The 17,867-nt window shown below is 43.2% G+C and overlaps 1 protein-coding gene across 8 annotated transcripts in view; it reads left to right on the top strand.

The window, feature by feature from the left end:
- The window catches only part of CFAP20DC (CFAP20 domain containing), a 271,330-nt gene that overhangs the window by 74,630 nt on the left and 178,833 nt on the right, over window positions 1–17,867 (top strand). For all 8 annotated transcript variants that reach the window (XM_084840501.1, XM_084840499.1, XM_084840500.1 and 5 more), the window contains one exon: window positions 15,361–15,475. In XM_084840501.1, the coding sequence (XP_084696627.1) occupies window positions 15,361–15,475 (115 nt within the window). The remainder of the gene's footprint in view (window positions 1–15,360; window positions 15,476–17,867) is intronic.

Genomic DNA, 17,867 nt, shown 5'->3' on the forward strand with positions numbered 1-17,867 from the left:
CACAGAGTGGCGGCCACCACAGAAAAGGCCCTCTCCCTCATCCCCACCAGTCTAGCTGTCCTGGCTGATGGGACAGAGAGAAGGCCATCCGAGGCTGATCTTGTTAAGCGGCCTGTCTGATTACGTAGACTACGTAGATTACGTAGACTACGGCGAAAATAAGGGCAACGCTATTTGCGTTGCCCTTATTTTCGCTGTAGTCTACGTAAAGATTTACGTAGACTACAGCGACCAAATAAGGAACGCGAATGGCGGCTCCCTATGGGGGCCGCCATTTGCGTACGCGCTTTTTTTTTTTTAAGTCACCCGTGATATGCTACGTGACGATTAACGTAGCCTATCACAGCTGACTTTGCAGATCTAGCCATGATAGGCTACGTAAATCATGACGTAGCCTATCATGGGGGCGTGGTGTTTTTTTTTAACTTTTTATTTTGCGGCCGGGCGAGGCGAGGCGCCTCCTCCCCGGCCTGAATTTCGGCCGGGCGAGGCGGGAAGCCTCCCCCCCAGCCTGAATTTCAGCCGGGCGAGGAGGGAAGCCTCCCCCCCCGGCCTGAACTTCGTGGGGAGCAGCGAAGCGCCTCCCCCCCACCACGAAGCAAGCTGCGAGACCAGGTAAGTGACTTTTGTGCACCCCTATTAGAATTCTCCAGTGGTTCCGGAGCAACTGGACCATCCAGGCTCCGGACCACTTGGAACAGCCTCTTGGGACAGCACTCTGCAGATGCAATAGAGGCAGCATAATATTCCTTTTTTGCTGCCTTCACCGCCACGTGATAGGCTGAAGATACAGCTCTAGCCCGTGTCTGATCGTCTTTGGAGCGAGACTTCCGCCACCAGCGCTCTAGCCGTCTCACCTCCTGTTTCAGAGCTCATAACCACGGATTGAATCATGGTGCAGTCCGAGCCCTGTTCAGGGGGAGAGGGCGTTTCGGAGCCACCTGATCTAATGCCCCAGTGATTGCGGCATTCCAGCCACCCACCAGGGTCTCAACCGAGTGGCCGTTGGTGTGCCCCAGAGAATCCCCAAGCGCGTTAAGGAATCCATTTGGATCCATAAGACGCCTGGGGCGGACCATTTTAATGGGTCCTCCACCCCTGCGGAGCGGTTGTGGAACCGAGAAGTCCAACGTCACCAGATAGTGATCTGACCATGACAAGGGGGTGGTGGATATACCCCTGACTTCCATATCACTCCCCGCTTCTCCAGAAACAAACACAAGGTCTAGTGCATGACCGGCTACATGGGTGGGCCCAGTTAGAATATGGTGCAGCTCCCAGGAGGCCATGGTCTCCATGAAGTCCCGAGGTGCTCCTGTGAGGATGGCCTCCGAATGTATGTTGAACTCCCCCAACACCAATAAGTTAGGGGACTGTACATGCACATCAGAGACCACCTCAAGCACCTCGGCCAGGGAGTCAGTCGTGCAGCGGGGTGGACGGTACATGAGCAGAATCCCCAGACTGCCCTTCGGGCCCAACCTCCAGTACATGCACTCAGCAACCTTGATCTCCCGGAGAGGGGGTCTGGTGAAGACCAAGGACTCTCAGTAGATAACAGCCACTCCCCCTTCCCGATCCCCAGCCCTCGGCTGCTGTGCATACGAAAATCCAGCTGGACACATGGCTGCAAGGGTTGGAGCAGCAGCCTCGGCCAGCCAGGTCTCCGTAATACATGCCAGGTCTGCACCCTCATCCAGGATCATGTCATGGATGAGGGAGGTTTTCTGGGTAACAGACCTGGCATTGCAGAGCAGCAAACGAAGGCCAGAAGATGGGGTCACGCCTCCCCCAACCATCCTTTGGCTCTGGACAGGCTCAGAGCAGGGGACAGATATTACACATCTCTCCCTTGTTCCCCTTACCTGGCATGGCCTGCCCCAGCGCTCCGCCAGCGCCTGCCGTCCAGCCTCGGTATGTTCTGGCCCCCAACACTCCCCCCACTGTCTCCATCAGGTGGACACATGCCCCCTCGCTCCCGCCTATCAGGCAGGCTACCTACCCCTAAAAACACAACAAAATCCCCCAGAAAAAAAAACAAAACAAACCACAAAAAAAATTAAAAATCCCCTTAAAAATAATGCCAGGCAGGAGTCCACAGGGAAGGCCTGGTGGTGGCAGTGGCGGCGGCGGCAGCAGCAGCAGGCCCGGCAGCAGCAGCAGGCACGCCTCTTCCCCGGTGGTGGTGATAGCTTCTCCTGCAGGCCCTGGCTGTCCCAGGCCACCTCAGCCAGCCTCCAGGGAGGGGCAGGTAGAGCAGCACAGCTGGCTCGGTACCCGGGGGCCTGGTCCTGCAGGGACTGGTGGTCTGCCAGGCAGAAGTCTGCAGGGAAGGCCTGGTGGTAGTGGCGGCGGTGGCAGCAGCAGGCCCGGCAGCAGCAGCAGGCCCGGCAGCAGCAGGCACCCCTCTTCCCCGGTGGTGGTGGTAGCTTCTCCTGCAGGCCCTGGCTTAATACATCTTAAAAACCTTTTATGCTCAACTGTGAAGGCAATACATGTGTTTTTAATGGTGACATGATTTAGGATGCTTCTTCCCTTTCTAGCTCAGCTCAAGGTTCCCAGGAGAGCCGATCTGAAGCACCTGCACGTACTAGAAGGGTGAGGGAGAATCATGTCCAATGAAGCAGAGTCATGTCTGGCTAAGCAGGATGTCAAGGCAAGATCAGACCAGGCAGTGGGTCTCAGGACACTGGATAGATCACTGTGGCAGATATGGACTGGAAGAGCTATTGTCTCAGCTAGATGCAGAGGTCTTCTGAAGGCTGGCAGTTCTGAACCTGCTGTTAATCCCACTCCCTCAGAGGAGCTGTGTACTTGTTAAAGGGCCATTGTCTGATTCTGCAGCCACTGGGTCCTACAGTGTGGAGGTGGTAATGACTAGCTCAGAGAGGTGCTCTCTGACTCCAAGGAGTTCGGTAAAGCCATGTCCTCTGGCCTCCAAGGTCCTGGAGTAGCAGATTATGGGTTACTGCAAGAAACCTCATCTCTCTCTGGGTCCTCCTGATCCAGAGGGGGAATTGAGGCTGGAAAACATGACAATGTCATGCCATAGGATTGGATCCAAAGTTGTCCTTCCATCAGAAAGGTTTCTTCTGCTCACGGAATAGCTTGTTCCTAGGAATGTATGCAGAATTCATTTCAGTTCGTTTTTGACCAAAATTTACCCAGTTCACACCTCCAGTACCTGAATGCAAGCCCAAACACAATCTGCAGTTGAAGTTCATAGAATTCTGAGGTTGTGAGGTGATTCACAGAACAAAAAGAAAATGTGTTCGCAAAATTTTGTTGTGCAGAATTGAAAAATGTGGAGAAACATGCTTTAATCAATGGGAGATAAATGCCTTCATTTCAAAAATACACATAATTTATGCATACATTTGGTGAAATGCACATGAAAATATGCATGAATTTTCATGTAAAAAGAAAAACAAAGCTTGCAATCTGATATGACAGGAGTCAGTACAAGCTTTGAGGTGGAATTCAGAGAACCTTGACGGGCTTGTATTTTGCTGATACAAATATCCCTAGCTGTAGTTGTTACCACATGTCTTCCTTCACAGACGCACATGAATTCTCATGTGTAGATGTGTGTCCAACGAACCCAGAAATACAGGCATCTTTCCCAGAGGTGTGGTGTGCACACTGTAGATCTTGTACCATACCACAAAAAATGGTGAAATTAGTTGCTACAAATGGGGAAATTAGTGTGAGAACAATGATCAAGGTTGACCATACAAATTTTATTTTACCACAAATAGTTTACAGAAGATATGACTGGTTGGTTAGTATACCAGTTCCCTAACATTTGGACTGTCACACTATTTCTAATAGCATTTAAAAAGATAGAGAAAGATGGAGGTGGAGCATTTTAATGCTTGCCAAATAAGGAGTGGAGAGCATTCTAGGGAAATAGCAAGACAAGGCATGGCAGGCTGAATACCACAGGGCTTCGATTTGTAATAGTACAGAGTGAGCCATGTGAGGGGAAGAATAGATAGATCCAGAGAAATATCAGGAGAAAGAAAGACAAAGCAGGTATATTTAACTTTTTTTCAGAGTAAGAGCGACAACTTCAGTTCCTGGTTGGTTAGAAACTCACAGAGGTCACAGGGTTTTACAGAATTCAAAAATAAAATGTGGAATAGAGAGCTTAAAAAAGGAGGTCTCTCCTTAGAACCTAACTATCCTAAGAAAAATAACAAACATGGAGAGTGGCAAGGAAACTGGAGGAAGGAGGCAAGGGAGGGAAACTAGCCAAGAGTGGGTATGTGTACATGGTTGTTCTTAACTTTTTTAAATTGATTTTAATATTGTAAATTTCAACAGAACAAAGCAAAATAAAACCATACAAAGAAGAAAAAAATGTTGACATGATTGAACATAAGAAGAGCCATGCTGGATCAGACCAGGGGTCTATCTAGTCCAGCATTCTGTTCACACAGTGGCTAACCAGCTGTCGACTGGGAACCCACAAGGAGGGCATGAGCACAACCACACCCTCCCACCCATGTTCCCCAGCAACTGGTGTACATAAGCTCACTGCCTCTGGTATTGGAGGTAGCACATAGCCATCAGGACTAGTAGCTATTGATAGCCTTTTCCTCCAGGAATTTGTCCAACCCCCCTTTTAAAGCCATCCAAATTGGTGGTCATCAGTACGTCTTGTGGTAGCGAATTCCAGCTATGCGCTTTGTGAAGAAGTACTTCAATCTGTCCTGAATCCCCCACCAATCAGCTTCATAGGATAACCCCGGGTTCTAGTACTTGAGAGAGGGAGAAAAATGTCTCCCTATCCACATTCTCCACACCATGCATAATTTTGTAGACCTCTATCATGTCTCCCCTTACCCTCCTTTTTTCCAAGCTAAATAATCCCAGCTGTTGTAACCTTCTGTCATAGGGGAGATGCTCCAGCCCCATGATCATTTTAGTTGCCCTTTTCTGTGCTTTTTCCAGCTCTACAATATCTTTTTTTTAGATGACCAGAACTGGACACAGTATTCCAAGTGTGTCCACACCATCCATTTGTTTAGGGGCAATATGATATTGGCAGTTTTATTCTCAATTTATTTTTTAATTATGCCTAACATGGAGTTTGTCTTTTTTACAGTGGCCGCACACTGGGTTGATAACTTCATTGACCTGTCCACATTGAATGTATCAATTTAAGTTGATACATTTGAAATGTATATGTTTTTGTGTGGATGAAAACAGAGCTTTCTAAAAAAAGCAGTTATACATAAACGTCAACAAAGGCAGACCAAATATTCATATATGTATCCATTCGCTAGTGGTGCCTATATACCACCCTTTCAAAAGCTGAAAGTGTTATTAAGTCCTCCATCCATTGCATTATAGGCTATGAGGATTTATCCTTCCAATGTTGTAATATCAGTCTTTTAGCTGTCAAAGGGGCGTGGAAAATCCATTTATGCTGACCGTGTGCTAACCTCCAGGAAGCAGTTAGATAATTTTAAAGAAGATGTACATCAGCAAATATTAAAGAGTGTTCCAATACAAAATTTATCTGTATAATAACCTCCTTCCCAAAAGAGGCAACAATTGGACATTGCCAAAACATATGATTAAGGGAAACATTAGTGGCATTATACCTCCAACAATTAGATGACTTAGACAAATCCTTATTAAAGAGGCTTTGTGGCTTCCAATAGACATGGAATGAGAGTTTTTGCTGAATAAGACGTAACCTAAGATCCATAGACGCTTCAAACAGATACTAAAGTGGCATTCCATTGATTAGGCAAAATGGGACAATCCAATTCCCTATTCCATTCCTGCTTAAGACCCTGTGTATCATATTGATTTACCGACAATAAGTATTTATAAACATGAATCATGGGTCAATATAGCTGATCAGCCTCAATCAGTGTTTCCAATAGCAAAGGAGACTCTGAAGCACTTAAAGCAGCGGGGCCAAACCTAGTTTCTAACAAATGTTGCAATTGCAAGTATTGCCATTCAGCCGTAGCATGCAAATCATAGTTCGCACGCAAAGCTGAAAAAACAAAAACTCATCATCAACACCTACTAATTGATCCAAGGCAAAAATCAACTTATCTGTCCAAGTCCGCCACAGAAATATTTTCTTGCCTCTTTTAAACTCTGGATTTCCCTATACAGTCAGTGTAGCATATGAAAATGGGTCGAAATCGAGTTGACATGCCATTATTACCCACACGTCTCTAAGAGCCATACCTGTAAGAGGAGCCCTATCCATTTTAATATACTGAGAACCTAATGCCATCCATTTGGAGAGAGGGCCCAAACAGGAAGATTCCAAAACTGACCAAGGTGGAAAATCTAATCTGAGTGGAAACAACCAAAATTTAGTATGGGCCAACAGATAGGCCCAATGATATAAAGCGAGATCCAGAAAACCAAACCCACCTTCTTTAATTGGAAGTTGCATCCTTTTCAAGTATATTCATGGCAGAGAGGAACCCTCTCCCCCAAAATTTACAAAACAAAGCACTGAGTTTTTGAAAATATTTGCCAGGTATAAATAGCCCTTAACTTAAGACCCTGAAAACTTAGCATGATGCTCCAGACACCCAGCTTGCCCGCTAAACAAATAAGGGACTGTGCTCAGCAACTCATGAGAGTTCAAGAGTCAGCAACTCATAAGAAGTGACACAGCCTCCTGCCAGGCACAGGGGCAAAAACTGAGCTCTCCAGTGTGGTGAAGCTATGCACAAATAGAAGCTGGTTAGAGAGTTGCAATGGGTGCTTCACCAGGGACTGAAGCTCTATTGTAGGGTCACAGTCATGGTGCTAATTTAAGGGTGAGTCTGATGAATCACATTCCACCATTATAAGCAGACATTGGAGAGGGGCAGTAGGTTCTATGGCTTATACTCAGAAAATGGCTCAACAGGTTAATCTAAAACTTGGCAGTATAGTAGACGTTGGTTTAAATATGATCTGTGCTGATTGTGGGGTGGAAAGGTTGAGAGATGGCTTATTTATTTAAAGTTTGAAGAGTTATCTCTAGCATTTTGACAGGTATTGCCTGTTTTTTTTCCATAGGTTTTGCGGGAGTTATGGGCCACTTTCTCTATTTGTACAGCATCTTTCAGGAAACAGTTCATTGTATCAGGTCAGAGTAGGGTCTGTGCCCCAAAGGTCAGTTGATGGTAGATGGCCCTGTGAGGAGGGAGGGGAAAGTCCAGCTGGATGACCCTGAGGTCATCTTGACCTGCCTCTCTTGCTATCTCTCCTGGAATCCTTTCTATAGGGAAGTTGATAGTAGATGGTTCGGGGGTGGGGGGGGTTGCCATTTGGGCACCTGTAATGTGGAATGGTAGCTTCAGTTCTACAGACTCTGTGTGTCTATTCCAGTGAGCAGAAAACTCTGGGACTTAGGTCCACCACTCTGCTATTGACAGCCATCCAGCTCCAAGGCAGTAGTGAAGCTGGAACTAGCCACAGCATGGGATACTATAGCATAACCACATTGCCTAAATAACATCTCTCTTAAGGGCATGGCACTTAACAGTTGTAATAACTCAGCATTTTGGAGCATGAGTGAACATGGAAAATGGTTAACGCATGTTAAACAGAAAGGTTTTCTTGTTAATTGAATCTGAGTATACAAAGCAACAGGTCTATCTAGACAAACAAAGTAGCAAGATGGTTCCAAGCAGAAGAGAGAGGGAGAACTGTGGCACTGGAAATGTGGGCTAGGCACTAGAGCAGGAGAGGGAGAGTGCTAGGAAGGATCATGAGGAATGGGATTCAGAGCCAGGTGAACCCTGGGTTGATCTTGGAGCCAAGCAATAGCAAGTCTGTTCCTGTTGAGTCCCACAGTTGAAGAAAAGCAGTAGCTGGGTTGTTATAGACTTTAAAAAAAAAGAAAGAAAGAATAAAAAAGAAAAGGATTGATGGCTCTGGGCCGGACTCAGGATGGGGTAGAACAATGGGATCAATAGCTTGTGTCAGGGTGGAAACTGAGCCCAGAGAGCCCCAGAGCAGTTCTGATTCTGAGGAGGAACAGCAATCCATGGGAGTGGAGCCAGCTCATCCCTCACAGGCTCAGCATCTTGCTACCTTGTTTGTCTAGATAGACCTGTTGCTTTGGCAGAGATTCCTCCTCCCGGCATTCCAGAGATACTTAGTGACCCGGGTAGTGAGGGAGTGCAGGAGGGGGGCTTCTTAGATGACGCAGACGCAAAGAGCGACGAGCGATGGAGGGCGCGGAAAGGAGGCGTAGTGCCCATTTGGCACGCAAGCAACGGCCACCTCCCATGGACCCAAGGGAAAGAGGGAGGATCTCTCCCTAGCCCATAAGTTCTGGGTCTTCAAGTGACTCCCTTTCAAATGGGAATCAACTGCTTGCCTGAAGCTTAGGCCATGCTCCTGTCCCTTCCTCTAGCCGCTGGTGATTAGCATCTGAAAGAGTCATTAAGCTGTAATGGGATTAAAGCTTTGAAAAGAATTCCCTTTCCTCTGTGTCTTGAGTTGGCTATTGGGATCTACTGGGGGAGGCTGCCAAGGCATTCCTGACAGCTTGACTCTGGGGAATAAAAAGGAACCTCAAGGAGATTCATGGCTACCTGACCACATCAAAGCTAACTAAGCATTCCAAATGTCATGCTTCTGAGACACAGTGAGGTAGAGGTACTTGGAACAAAAGGATACCATGAGAGATGCCCAGGTGCAGCCTTAACCTGCCGATTTATCAGGGTGAGGATGCTTCAAGATTAGACAATGTTTCCTGCTAGAGCTCTAGATAGGCCAGTTTACAAGGTGTCCTTGTGGCTTGTCTGGCTGGTGTGGTGACTTGCTTGTTAGGAGGGCTTTTGAATTTATTTGGAGGTGCCAAGCTTTGTATAACGCAACAGGGCAAGTCCTTTTATTAAGTTAGTAGACTGAGGATACGCACATGTCAATTAGGTGATAGCGCCCATGCTACCATTTAGGATTCAAACCTCCTGTTCTTGCAGTCTGTTGTGGAAGAAAATAGGTGGTTTAGCCAAGGTGTTAGGATGATACCAGCAAAAACACAAGATACAAACTACATGTGAACATAAAGCCATTGTGGTTGTGTTTTTCTGTAATGTGCTGTTTTCCTTGTTGTTCTAGAGCAGAGGTAGGCAACCTTTTTTAGGCCTTTTTTTGAGAAACTGCCCTGGAATCCACCACAAAGTGGCTGCCTTAGGGGGCATGGAAAAGGGCAAATAACTTGCCCCAATGACTGAGTACAAGGCAGAGGAGGGGTCTGAACCTCAGCACACTAAACAAGTCCTTTGAACCCACAGTTTTCAGCACTAACAAGACACCTGTTTCACAGCAATCCCAGCTGCCAGTAAGAAAATATGTTAATCTTTTTTTAAAAAATAGGCAGGGTAGGGCACCTTGCTGGGTGCCAATAAAGGTGTTTGGGGGCCCTTGGTGCCAGCAGGCATTATGTTGCCTACCCATGTACTAGAACGTTGCATGACAAAAATGACGCTAAATCTAAATACGCCCTTTTTGTGCAAGGCTGAGAGTTTCTGTAGAGCCTGTCTGTTATAGCAGTGCACTTTTGTGAGCACTGCACTTGTAGATTTCCAGCAGCTCTGTTAGTATGCAGTCATTTCTTTTTCTGTGTTTTGTCGACTTGTACTCTCTGCCTGTATTTACCAGAATGCAAAAAATACATATCAACAGGTTTTAGATGGCCTACATAGGTGCTTAGCGACATTACCGAAAAGTGATCATCTTTTGCATTATGGTCAATATACATGCTGAATATTTTATAACAAAGTGGATACAGTTTGTAAGAGCCAGGAAGCCCAATGAACTAATAATCCACAATCTAATGCTTTTGCTCTTTTATTCTGAGTTCATTTTAAGCTTTGAAGAGAAGATTAACAAACTGCCGTAAATTGTCATATATACAAGAACAAAATGAATAGGTAATCTGAGTCAATAAGTGTATCTGTACTTCTGGGTAGTTGCTGCCATTTTAACTCTTGTTCTTGTTGCATTTGCTGTCATGATGAAAATAGTCAATCAGAGTTGAAGCTATGAAATAGAATTGAAAATTGAATTGAAAATTGAACTGAAAAGTAATTTTGCTTTAAAATGTTTTGCAAATGTAGACATTAAGTGTGAAATGAATGCGGCTAATGACCATTGCTGGAAGAGTTATGCACCTGCTGATCAGAGGGATATTATTATAAATGAGGTTGATTTTTCCTGTTGACTACCTCATTCTTTCTCAGTGTGGTCTCATTATTTTTCTATCATACATCTGACCCCTTAGATATGAAGACTCACGCATCAACATAATAAAAAGACATTAACTCTTGTAGAGCTTTTCAAATGATCCATGATGATGAGAGCCATGCAGTTTTGTGGTTTCAAAAGTTTAGCATAAGTAGCCCTGCCTTTTTAACAGCAAAAGTAAGGGCTGAATTTCCCAGAAAATGTCATTCATATATTTTGTTGTGACAAATATTTGCCCCAGAAGCGTTTGCATCTGGCAAGACTTCTGCACCAACCTGCATAATTGGCTACCTTGGAAATATTTATCCATAATGGAGTTATTTGGTCTAACATACATTTCTTATAAATGTACTTCTCTCATAAGTTTATAATTTTCATAGAGAAACAAATTATATATTAAAATGTATTATCATATGACGGTTGAATCAGTTTGATTCCAACAGAGGCATTCCAACAGAAGCCTTTGTGCTGACATGCTGTGACTTTTCACTGACCTAGGAACCTGCTATGGGAAAGGTGACATTTTCCCAGCTAAACAAAGGAAAAAAGCAAAATGTGTTTCATATAAGAAAGTTACTGGACTATCGTTCACATTATGTTCAGGTTATGACATAAACAAGGGAACATAAAATAGTGTGGGAAGTAAACAGAATGAAGAAACACTTAAGAATGAAGAAACACTAATCTTAAAGACAACAGGGCATACAAAAGAGAAGCAGGTAGAATCCTGTTTGGGAGACTTAAGAAAATGTGGCTCAGCAAAACTGGCAAGTAATGGAGTATTACTTCCCCAAATCATAGCTGAGAACTTTGGAAAAAATAATAACGAATTGTTAAAGGCATTCAGTTCTGTGGAAAGGAAGCATATGTCAGCAGTTCAAAAGAAATCATTTAAATATGAGAGGAAAATGCAGGAACTATAGGCCATTCCACCTGACCTAACAGAACCCAACATCAGTTCTCACAGGACTTCACATCTGTCCTCCTCAGGAGCACAGTTGCACCCGTCCTCATGGACTTCTCTGCTCCACTTTGCTCCCAGCTAAGAAATGTCATTGGTAAGATGCTCTAATCTTTAAAGGCAATGCTCCTAAATGATTCTTAAAAAGCTTAAGATGTGTTTTGTTTGTAACTGTTATATATCTTTGTGTGTCCAGTGCTTTTATATCATGAAATGTGACTACTGCTTAAAGTAAAAGAACAAAAACAAACACCCGATCTCAGAATCCTCTTTCAAAATAAAACCCCTCTGGGTGTTAATAGCAGGAGTATTATAATATTACAAATTCCTGGGTGACATTTTGTACCTAGAATGTGGCATAGGATATGTTACCTATGATGTATAATCATGCTAAATACAAAATCCTATATCATATTATCCCTAGACAAAGATAAATCTGTAACATTGTGTTCTTAATCAAAGGGCTCAGGCAGTCACAAGTAACTGTCCTTAATTCAGTGTTCTAAAGGTTTAAAAGGTGTAGTTAATTATGTTCTTTAAACCTCAGTTAAGTGTGCATTGTAAATGAAACAATACTGCCTTGCCAGCTTCTTTCCAAAGCTGCAATTTTATACACACTTACTTGAGAATATGCCCCAGTAAGGCTTACGCATAAGGTAAAGGTCTGATTAAACAAGCTAGATCAGCGCCCCCCCCCCCCCCCGGTGTTGGATTCTGGCAATGGCCAACTAGATGCCATAGGGAAATGGGCCATTGTGGTAATATCGATTCTTATAATTAGGTCCCACCATCTGATAATCAGAGATGTACTTCTTTGAGCATGAAAGTTCCACTCCTGGCTTTTATAATGGATAGGTCTATGACATCATTGTTATGTTTTAAAAATCTTAAGAAGGTCTTGGATTCACTTACATTACCATGACTAAACAGCTGGCTGAAACCTTATTTAATTTGTGCTCCACCTTTCAGATCCAAGGGTCTCTCAACAAGATTAATTTAAGCAATGGACAGGTCTACTTCTGACAGTTTATCAGGAAGCTCAGAAACCATTACATTAATACAGTATTTAGACTGTTGCTTTCATACCTATAGCAAAATTAGAAACTCATACACTGAAAGTACAAAGCGTTTTTTCATCCCACGGGGGGTGGGGGGTCATTCCAGTGCCAGCACAGACCCTCCCACATGATATCTTCTGATTCATTTCACTGGAAAGACCCGATTCACTGACATATTCCTTTCCTAACAGGGTCAAGTCTCTTGTTAGAGCTTCTATTAAAGTTGACCTAAATTGCTTTTAATAAAACAAGTGGGACCTGCAACAAAACGTTACTGGGTTGAGTGCTGCTGTTGATAATTCCATTACCCCTCTCCCCCCTAAAGTTTTCCAGTTCCTGTCCCCCAACAGTCAGTCAGCATTCCATGTCCACTGAGGAAGTTCAGCCCTCACTGGGCTCTTTTTGTCCCACCCCACTTTAGGGTAATTTTTCTAAATATATATTTGTATTTCTGCAAATCTTGGGGTTCCTCTCACTTGTGCATGGGTGGTGCCATTTTGGCTAAGTAACAGCACCTAAACCTGGAACATTACTAACATCAGGGAATGATAGAAGAAAGCTATATTTTTGAGCAAGACGGGCATGATAAAGGACAAAAAAGGCAGAAGACCTAACAGAAGCAGATGAGATTAAGAAGAGGTGGAAAGAATACACAGAAGAACTATATAGGAAAGATCTTAATGTACCTGATAGCCATGATAGTGCAGTCACTGAACTTGAGCTGGACATCCTAGAGAGTGAAGTCAAGTGGGCCTTCGGAAGCATTACTAACAACAAAGCAAGCAGAGATGACAGTATTCCAGCTGAGCTATTTAAAATTCTAAACGATGATGCTGTTAAAGTGCTGCACTCAATATGCCAACACATTTGGAACACTCAACAGTGGCCACAAGACTGGAAAAGGTCAGTTTACATTCCAGTTCCAAAGAAGGGCAATGCCAAAGAATGTTCAAACTACCGTACAATTGCACTCATTTCACATGCCAGCAAGGTGATGCTCAAAATCCTACAAGTTAGGCTTCAGCAGTATGTGAACTGAGAAATACCGGAAGTACAAGCTGGGTTTCGAAGAGGCAGAGGAACTAGAGATCAAATCGCCAACATTCGCTGGATCATGGAGAAAGCAAGAGAATTCCAGAAAAACATCTATTTCTGCTTCATTGACTATGCTAAAGCCTTTGATTGTGTGGATCACAACAAACTGTGGCAAATTCTTAAAGAGATGGGAGTACCAGACCACCTTACCTGTATCCTGAGAAACCTGTACGAGGGTCAAGAAGCAACAGTAAGAACCAGACATGGAACAACCGATTGGTTCAAAATTGGGAAAGGAGTACGACAAGACTATATATTGTCGCCCTGCTTATTTAACTTATAACCAGAGTACATCATGAGAAATGCTGGGTTGGATGAATCACAGGTCGGAATTAAGATTGCTGGGAGAATTATCAACAACCTCAGATACGCAGACGATACCACCCTAATGGCAGAAAGCGAAGAGGATCTCAAGAGCCTCTTGTTGAGGGTGAAAGCGGAGAGTGCAAAAGCTGGTCTGAAACTCAACATTACAAAAACGAAGATCATGGCATCTGGCCCCATCACTTCCTGGCATATAGAAGGAAGAAATGGAAGCAGTGACAGATTTTATTTTCTTGGGCTCCAAGATCACCGCAGACGGTGACTGTAGCCCTGAAATTGAAAGACGCTTGCTCCTTGGGAGGAAAGCTATGGCACACCTAGACAGCATAGTAAGAAGCAGAGACATCACCTTGCCAACAAAGGTTCGTATAATCAAAGCTATGGTTTTCCCAGTAGTAACGTATGGCTGTGAGAGCGCCGAATAATTGATGCCTTCAAACTGTGGTGCTGGAGAGACTCTTACAAGTCCTCTGGACTGCAAGGAGGTCAAATCAGTCCATCCTAAAGGAAATCAACCCTGAGTGCTCAACGGAAGGACAGATACTGAAGCTGAAGCGCAAATATTTTGGCCACCGAATGCAAAGAGAAAAGTCACTGGAAAAGACCCTGATGCTGGGAAAGATTGAAGGCAAAAGGAGAAGGGGATGGCAGAGGATGAGATGGCTAGATAGCATCACTGATGTGATGAATATGAACTTGAGCACGCTCCGGGAGAGAGCGGAGGACAGGAAGGCCTGGCGTGCTATGGTCCATGGGGTCACGAAGAGTTGGACATGACATAATGACTGAACAACAACAATATTTTTGAGCACGAATTTGAAAAACATTTTCACATTTTCTCCTTAAGGAGAGGAAAGCAGATAGTAAGAACTACCAGTCTGGTGGAAATAGGTCAATAAAATAGCCACTGAATCAATTTCCAGGTCTAAAAATATACCTTCTGGTAATAGTGAGACATTTTCTGTAGGGAGAAATTAAGCCAGCTTGAACATGCTTGGAAACCACAAGGAAGCAGAACATACAAAGAAGCTTCTTTATCAATCTGAACCAAAGCTGATCATGACTGTAGTCTAAATCTATTAGTGATGTTCAAATCCAGTGTGCTAGGTGTTACTGGAGGAACAAGCTGAATAGTTAGCAGTAAACGTGAGTGTTATTAATTCAGGTTTGGAGATGTGTGCTTAGGAAGTGAAATTGACATACTATGTTTTGTGCCTATCTTTAAGCAGACAACGAGCCCATATGAAATGGCAGGTGCATTTTTAGAAAAAGAAAGCCTATAATAATTTTCTTTTTAGTTGGGTGACAGCATGTCCCAAGATAACACAAGCTTAAGGAGCTGAAAGAAGCATGATTATTAAAGGCTAGTGGCTTCTCAGTTCATACAAATTGAATTCTTTCATAGGTTGAAGTGCTATGGAAAACTAGTGAAGAGTGCAGAGCACTGAAATAAAATTAGCATGTAAAGTGATTTTATATATTCAGGCTTGTAGCCACTAACTTTGAATTTGAGAGAGAAATCTCATTACTTATCTTGTAAAAGGGGTAATACTTAAATTCTCCATTTGCTGCCGTTGATATAAAGGTTCTGCATATGAATGATAGTTTTCTGTGGTTGCCCAGAGATAGCAGTTATTGAATTGATGGAGATCTATCTCTATCCCTCCCCACTTTCACTTTTTTCTTTTACAGGATAACTGATCTAAGAAACATTAAAAGAAGATTGTATTTATCAACGATCCACAAGGAATTGTCTGTAACCCCTCTACATGCAAAAATTCCTCTCTTTTTGATCAAGCGCAAAATTGTAGGTATCATTCCTGCCTTGCTTAAAATATTAATTTATAGTTCCCTTTTTTCTTGGCATTGCAACGCTTAAATATCTGAAAGAACCTGTTAAAAGTTGATCACACACACATACACATACACAATCCTGGATTTCAGTATATATGCCCTCTGAATTCAGAGTATTGACTCTGTTTAATTCCCCAGTGGTGATTTGGAATTAATAGTATACATGTATGTGTACATGGGTGTACATAGACAGTACTCCAAACTGGAATACTGTTAGGAGTTTCTGTGGAATGAAGGTAAAACAGATGATTTGAACAAGAAATGTTAGGGAGCTCTACCATGAATCCCATTTACCATATTCAGGCTGTTATTTGTGTGTTCCAAGCCCCATCTAAAGATAGGCAGAACTTGGAATGGATGAGAGCCAGGGATGAGAGGATGACAACCAAGTTCTTGCCAGGGATTCTGGTACAATTCTGCCTCCCCCTAGCCCTTCATGCTAGACTTAGGGGTCATGAGAAGTACAAGAGGTGATCCCACTACAAGACAAGACTATTTCTCCATGTGGTATGAGATATTGCTTCACTGGCATTTGATCCAGCCTAGTACTAATGTAATGCTAAGGATTAATCCTAGTTACAGGCTTCTTGTTTTTGTTCTTTTTGTCATTTGAAAAGGAACTGGTATAGTTCTCAGGTTCATGTACATAGGGAAAGATACTTAAGATTTTTATTTATGGATTATGGATTAATATTTTAATCACTATTCAGCATTCCTATTCTAGTTAACTACATTCGGTATGCATGCCTTAGAACCCCATTTCTAACTTCTGGCAACAACCATCCATTTGATCTGGTTCTCTACCTTATTGTCCTACAGCTGGCCATCATTTTTTTCATATAAGTTGTGTGCAGAATGTGTTAATGCTTCATATTCAGAATGAAAAATAAACTTGCCCTCACAATTTGTAAGAAGTTCCAGGTATGACTGTATATTGTATCTTAAATTGCCACCCCTGTTATAAAGAGACATATGCCACAGTCCAGCAAGGGACATTGGTGCACATATTAGGTTTTCCTTATGTGCGGATCAGGTAGGGATGTGTGTCTGATATCTATCACTTCATCATCCCTGAAGATTGAATTGTTTGGGATGCCAGTGATTCCCCTGCTGGCTTCTTCTGTACCTGGGCTTGCATTCTGAAACTGTCTCCAGGGTTGTGTGAAATCTCCACAAAAACAGAAGTACAAAGAGAGAAAGAAAAGAAAATCCAGATTCTGTTCCAAGAAAAGCCTAATTCTGTATCCTGTATAAATTAGGAGAATAAAGCAAATTTGCAAATATTTGCTTATTGTAAACCGTTTCTTCAGCTCGTCATCATGGAACAGGGCAAGGAGTTATGAAGGGCCTGGAGGCCCCTTAAAAAGTAATCTGCTGTGGCTCTGAAGATTTCACCAAGCCCATACAATTTGAAGCCGATATTTGTTGCCAGAAGGGTTCAACATGCTTAAGGGGGGGGAGCTGAGATTCTGAGGATGTTGAGTTTGACACCCCAAATCAGATCCTTTGCTTTTTTTATTCTTTGTAGAATTGCATACTACATTCAATATTCTGGCCATCACGCCTGAGGCTTCAAACCTGATAGCTTCCAACACAAACTAGCAAGTTCTTCTACAAGGAAGAACACACAAATGAACACACACAGTCATATATAAAAATATAAATATTATACAGACAATTCAACCATCCTTGCTTGTAAGACACAACAGGTGGTGTGACTTTTTCAATAACAAAGGTCAGAGATTGCTCAGTTATACACTTAAACAATGTGTTGTTTGGAAATTCATTGTGTACTGCTTAGACTGCTGAGTTTAATGTCATAAAGGATACTCATCATCCTTGGAATTCAAGTTTTAAGCTATAAAATGGAACCTTAAGTACTCAGCTGTCTGGGCAAAGGCAGGCCCTCTTCTTTGTGACTTGAGACTACCACGTACACCGCTATTTCCCTGCATACACGGGCCCATTGTGACATCAGAGTAGGTCAGCCAATGGCATGAAGGGAATTGGGTTAAATACATAGGGCAGAGGAAGAGGAGGAGAAAACAAATTGGAAGAGTGCGGAGAAGAGTAGAGAGCAGCCACAGAACTGATGGTACTGATTGGCCCTCTATTAAGTTTACAATTAATCATACCTGAAGACAATTAATTTGGAAGCAAATTTAATCAATTTCAAGTACAAAATACATGTTAAAAGTTCAGGCTGAAGGCAATTATACACCAGTTCCATGACTGTGTGGCTTCAAGGTTGCAGTCCAACAAAATATGTAGCTGAGTCTCATTGACACTTATGGAAGAAGCTAAAGTTGTTCCAGGGCATATCTCTACCTGGAGTCATGGTACTC

This window comes from Heloderma suspectum, chromosome 2 (assembly GCF_057233095.1).
Source record: "Heloderma suspectum isolate Gila_16-S chromosome 2, 16-S_ref, whole genome shotgun sequence".
NCBI classification, from domain to species: domain Eukaryota; kingdom Metazoa; phylum Chordata; class Lepidosauria; order Squamata; family Helodermatidae; genus Heloderma; species Heloderma suspectum.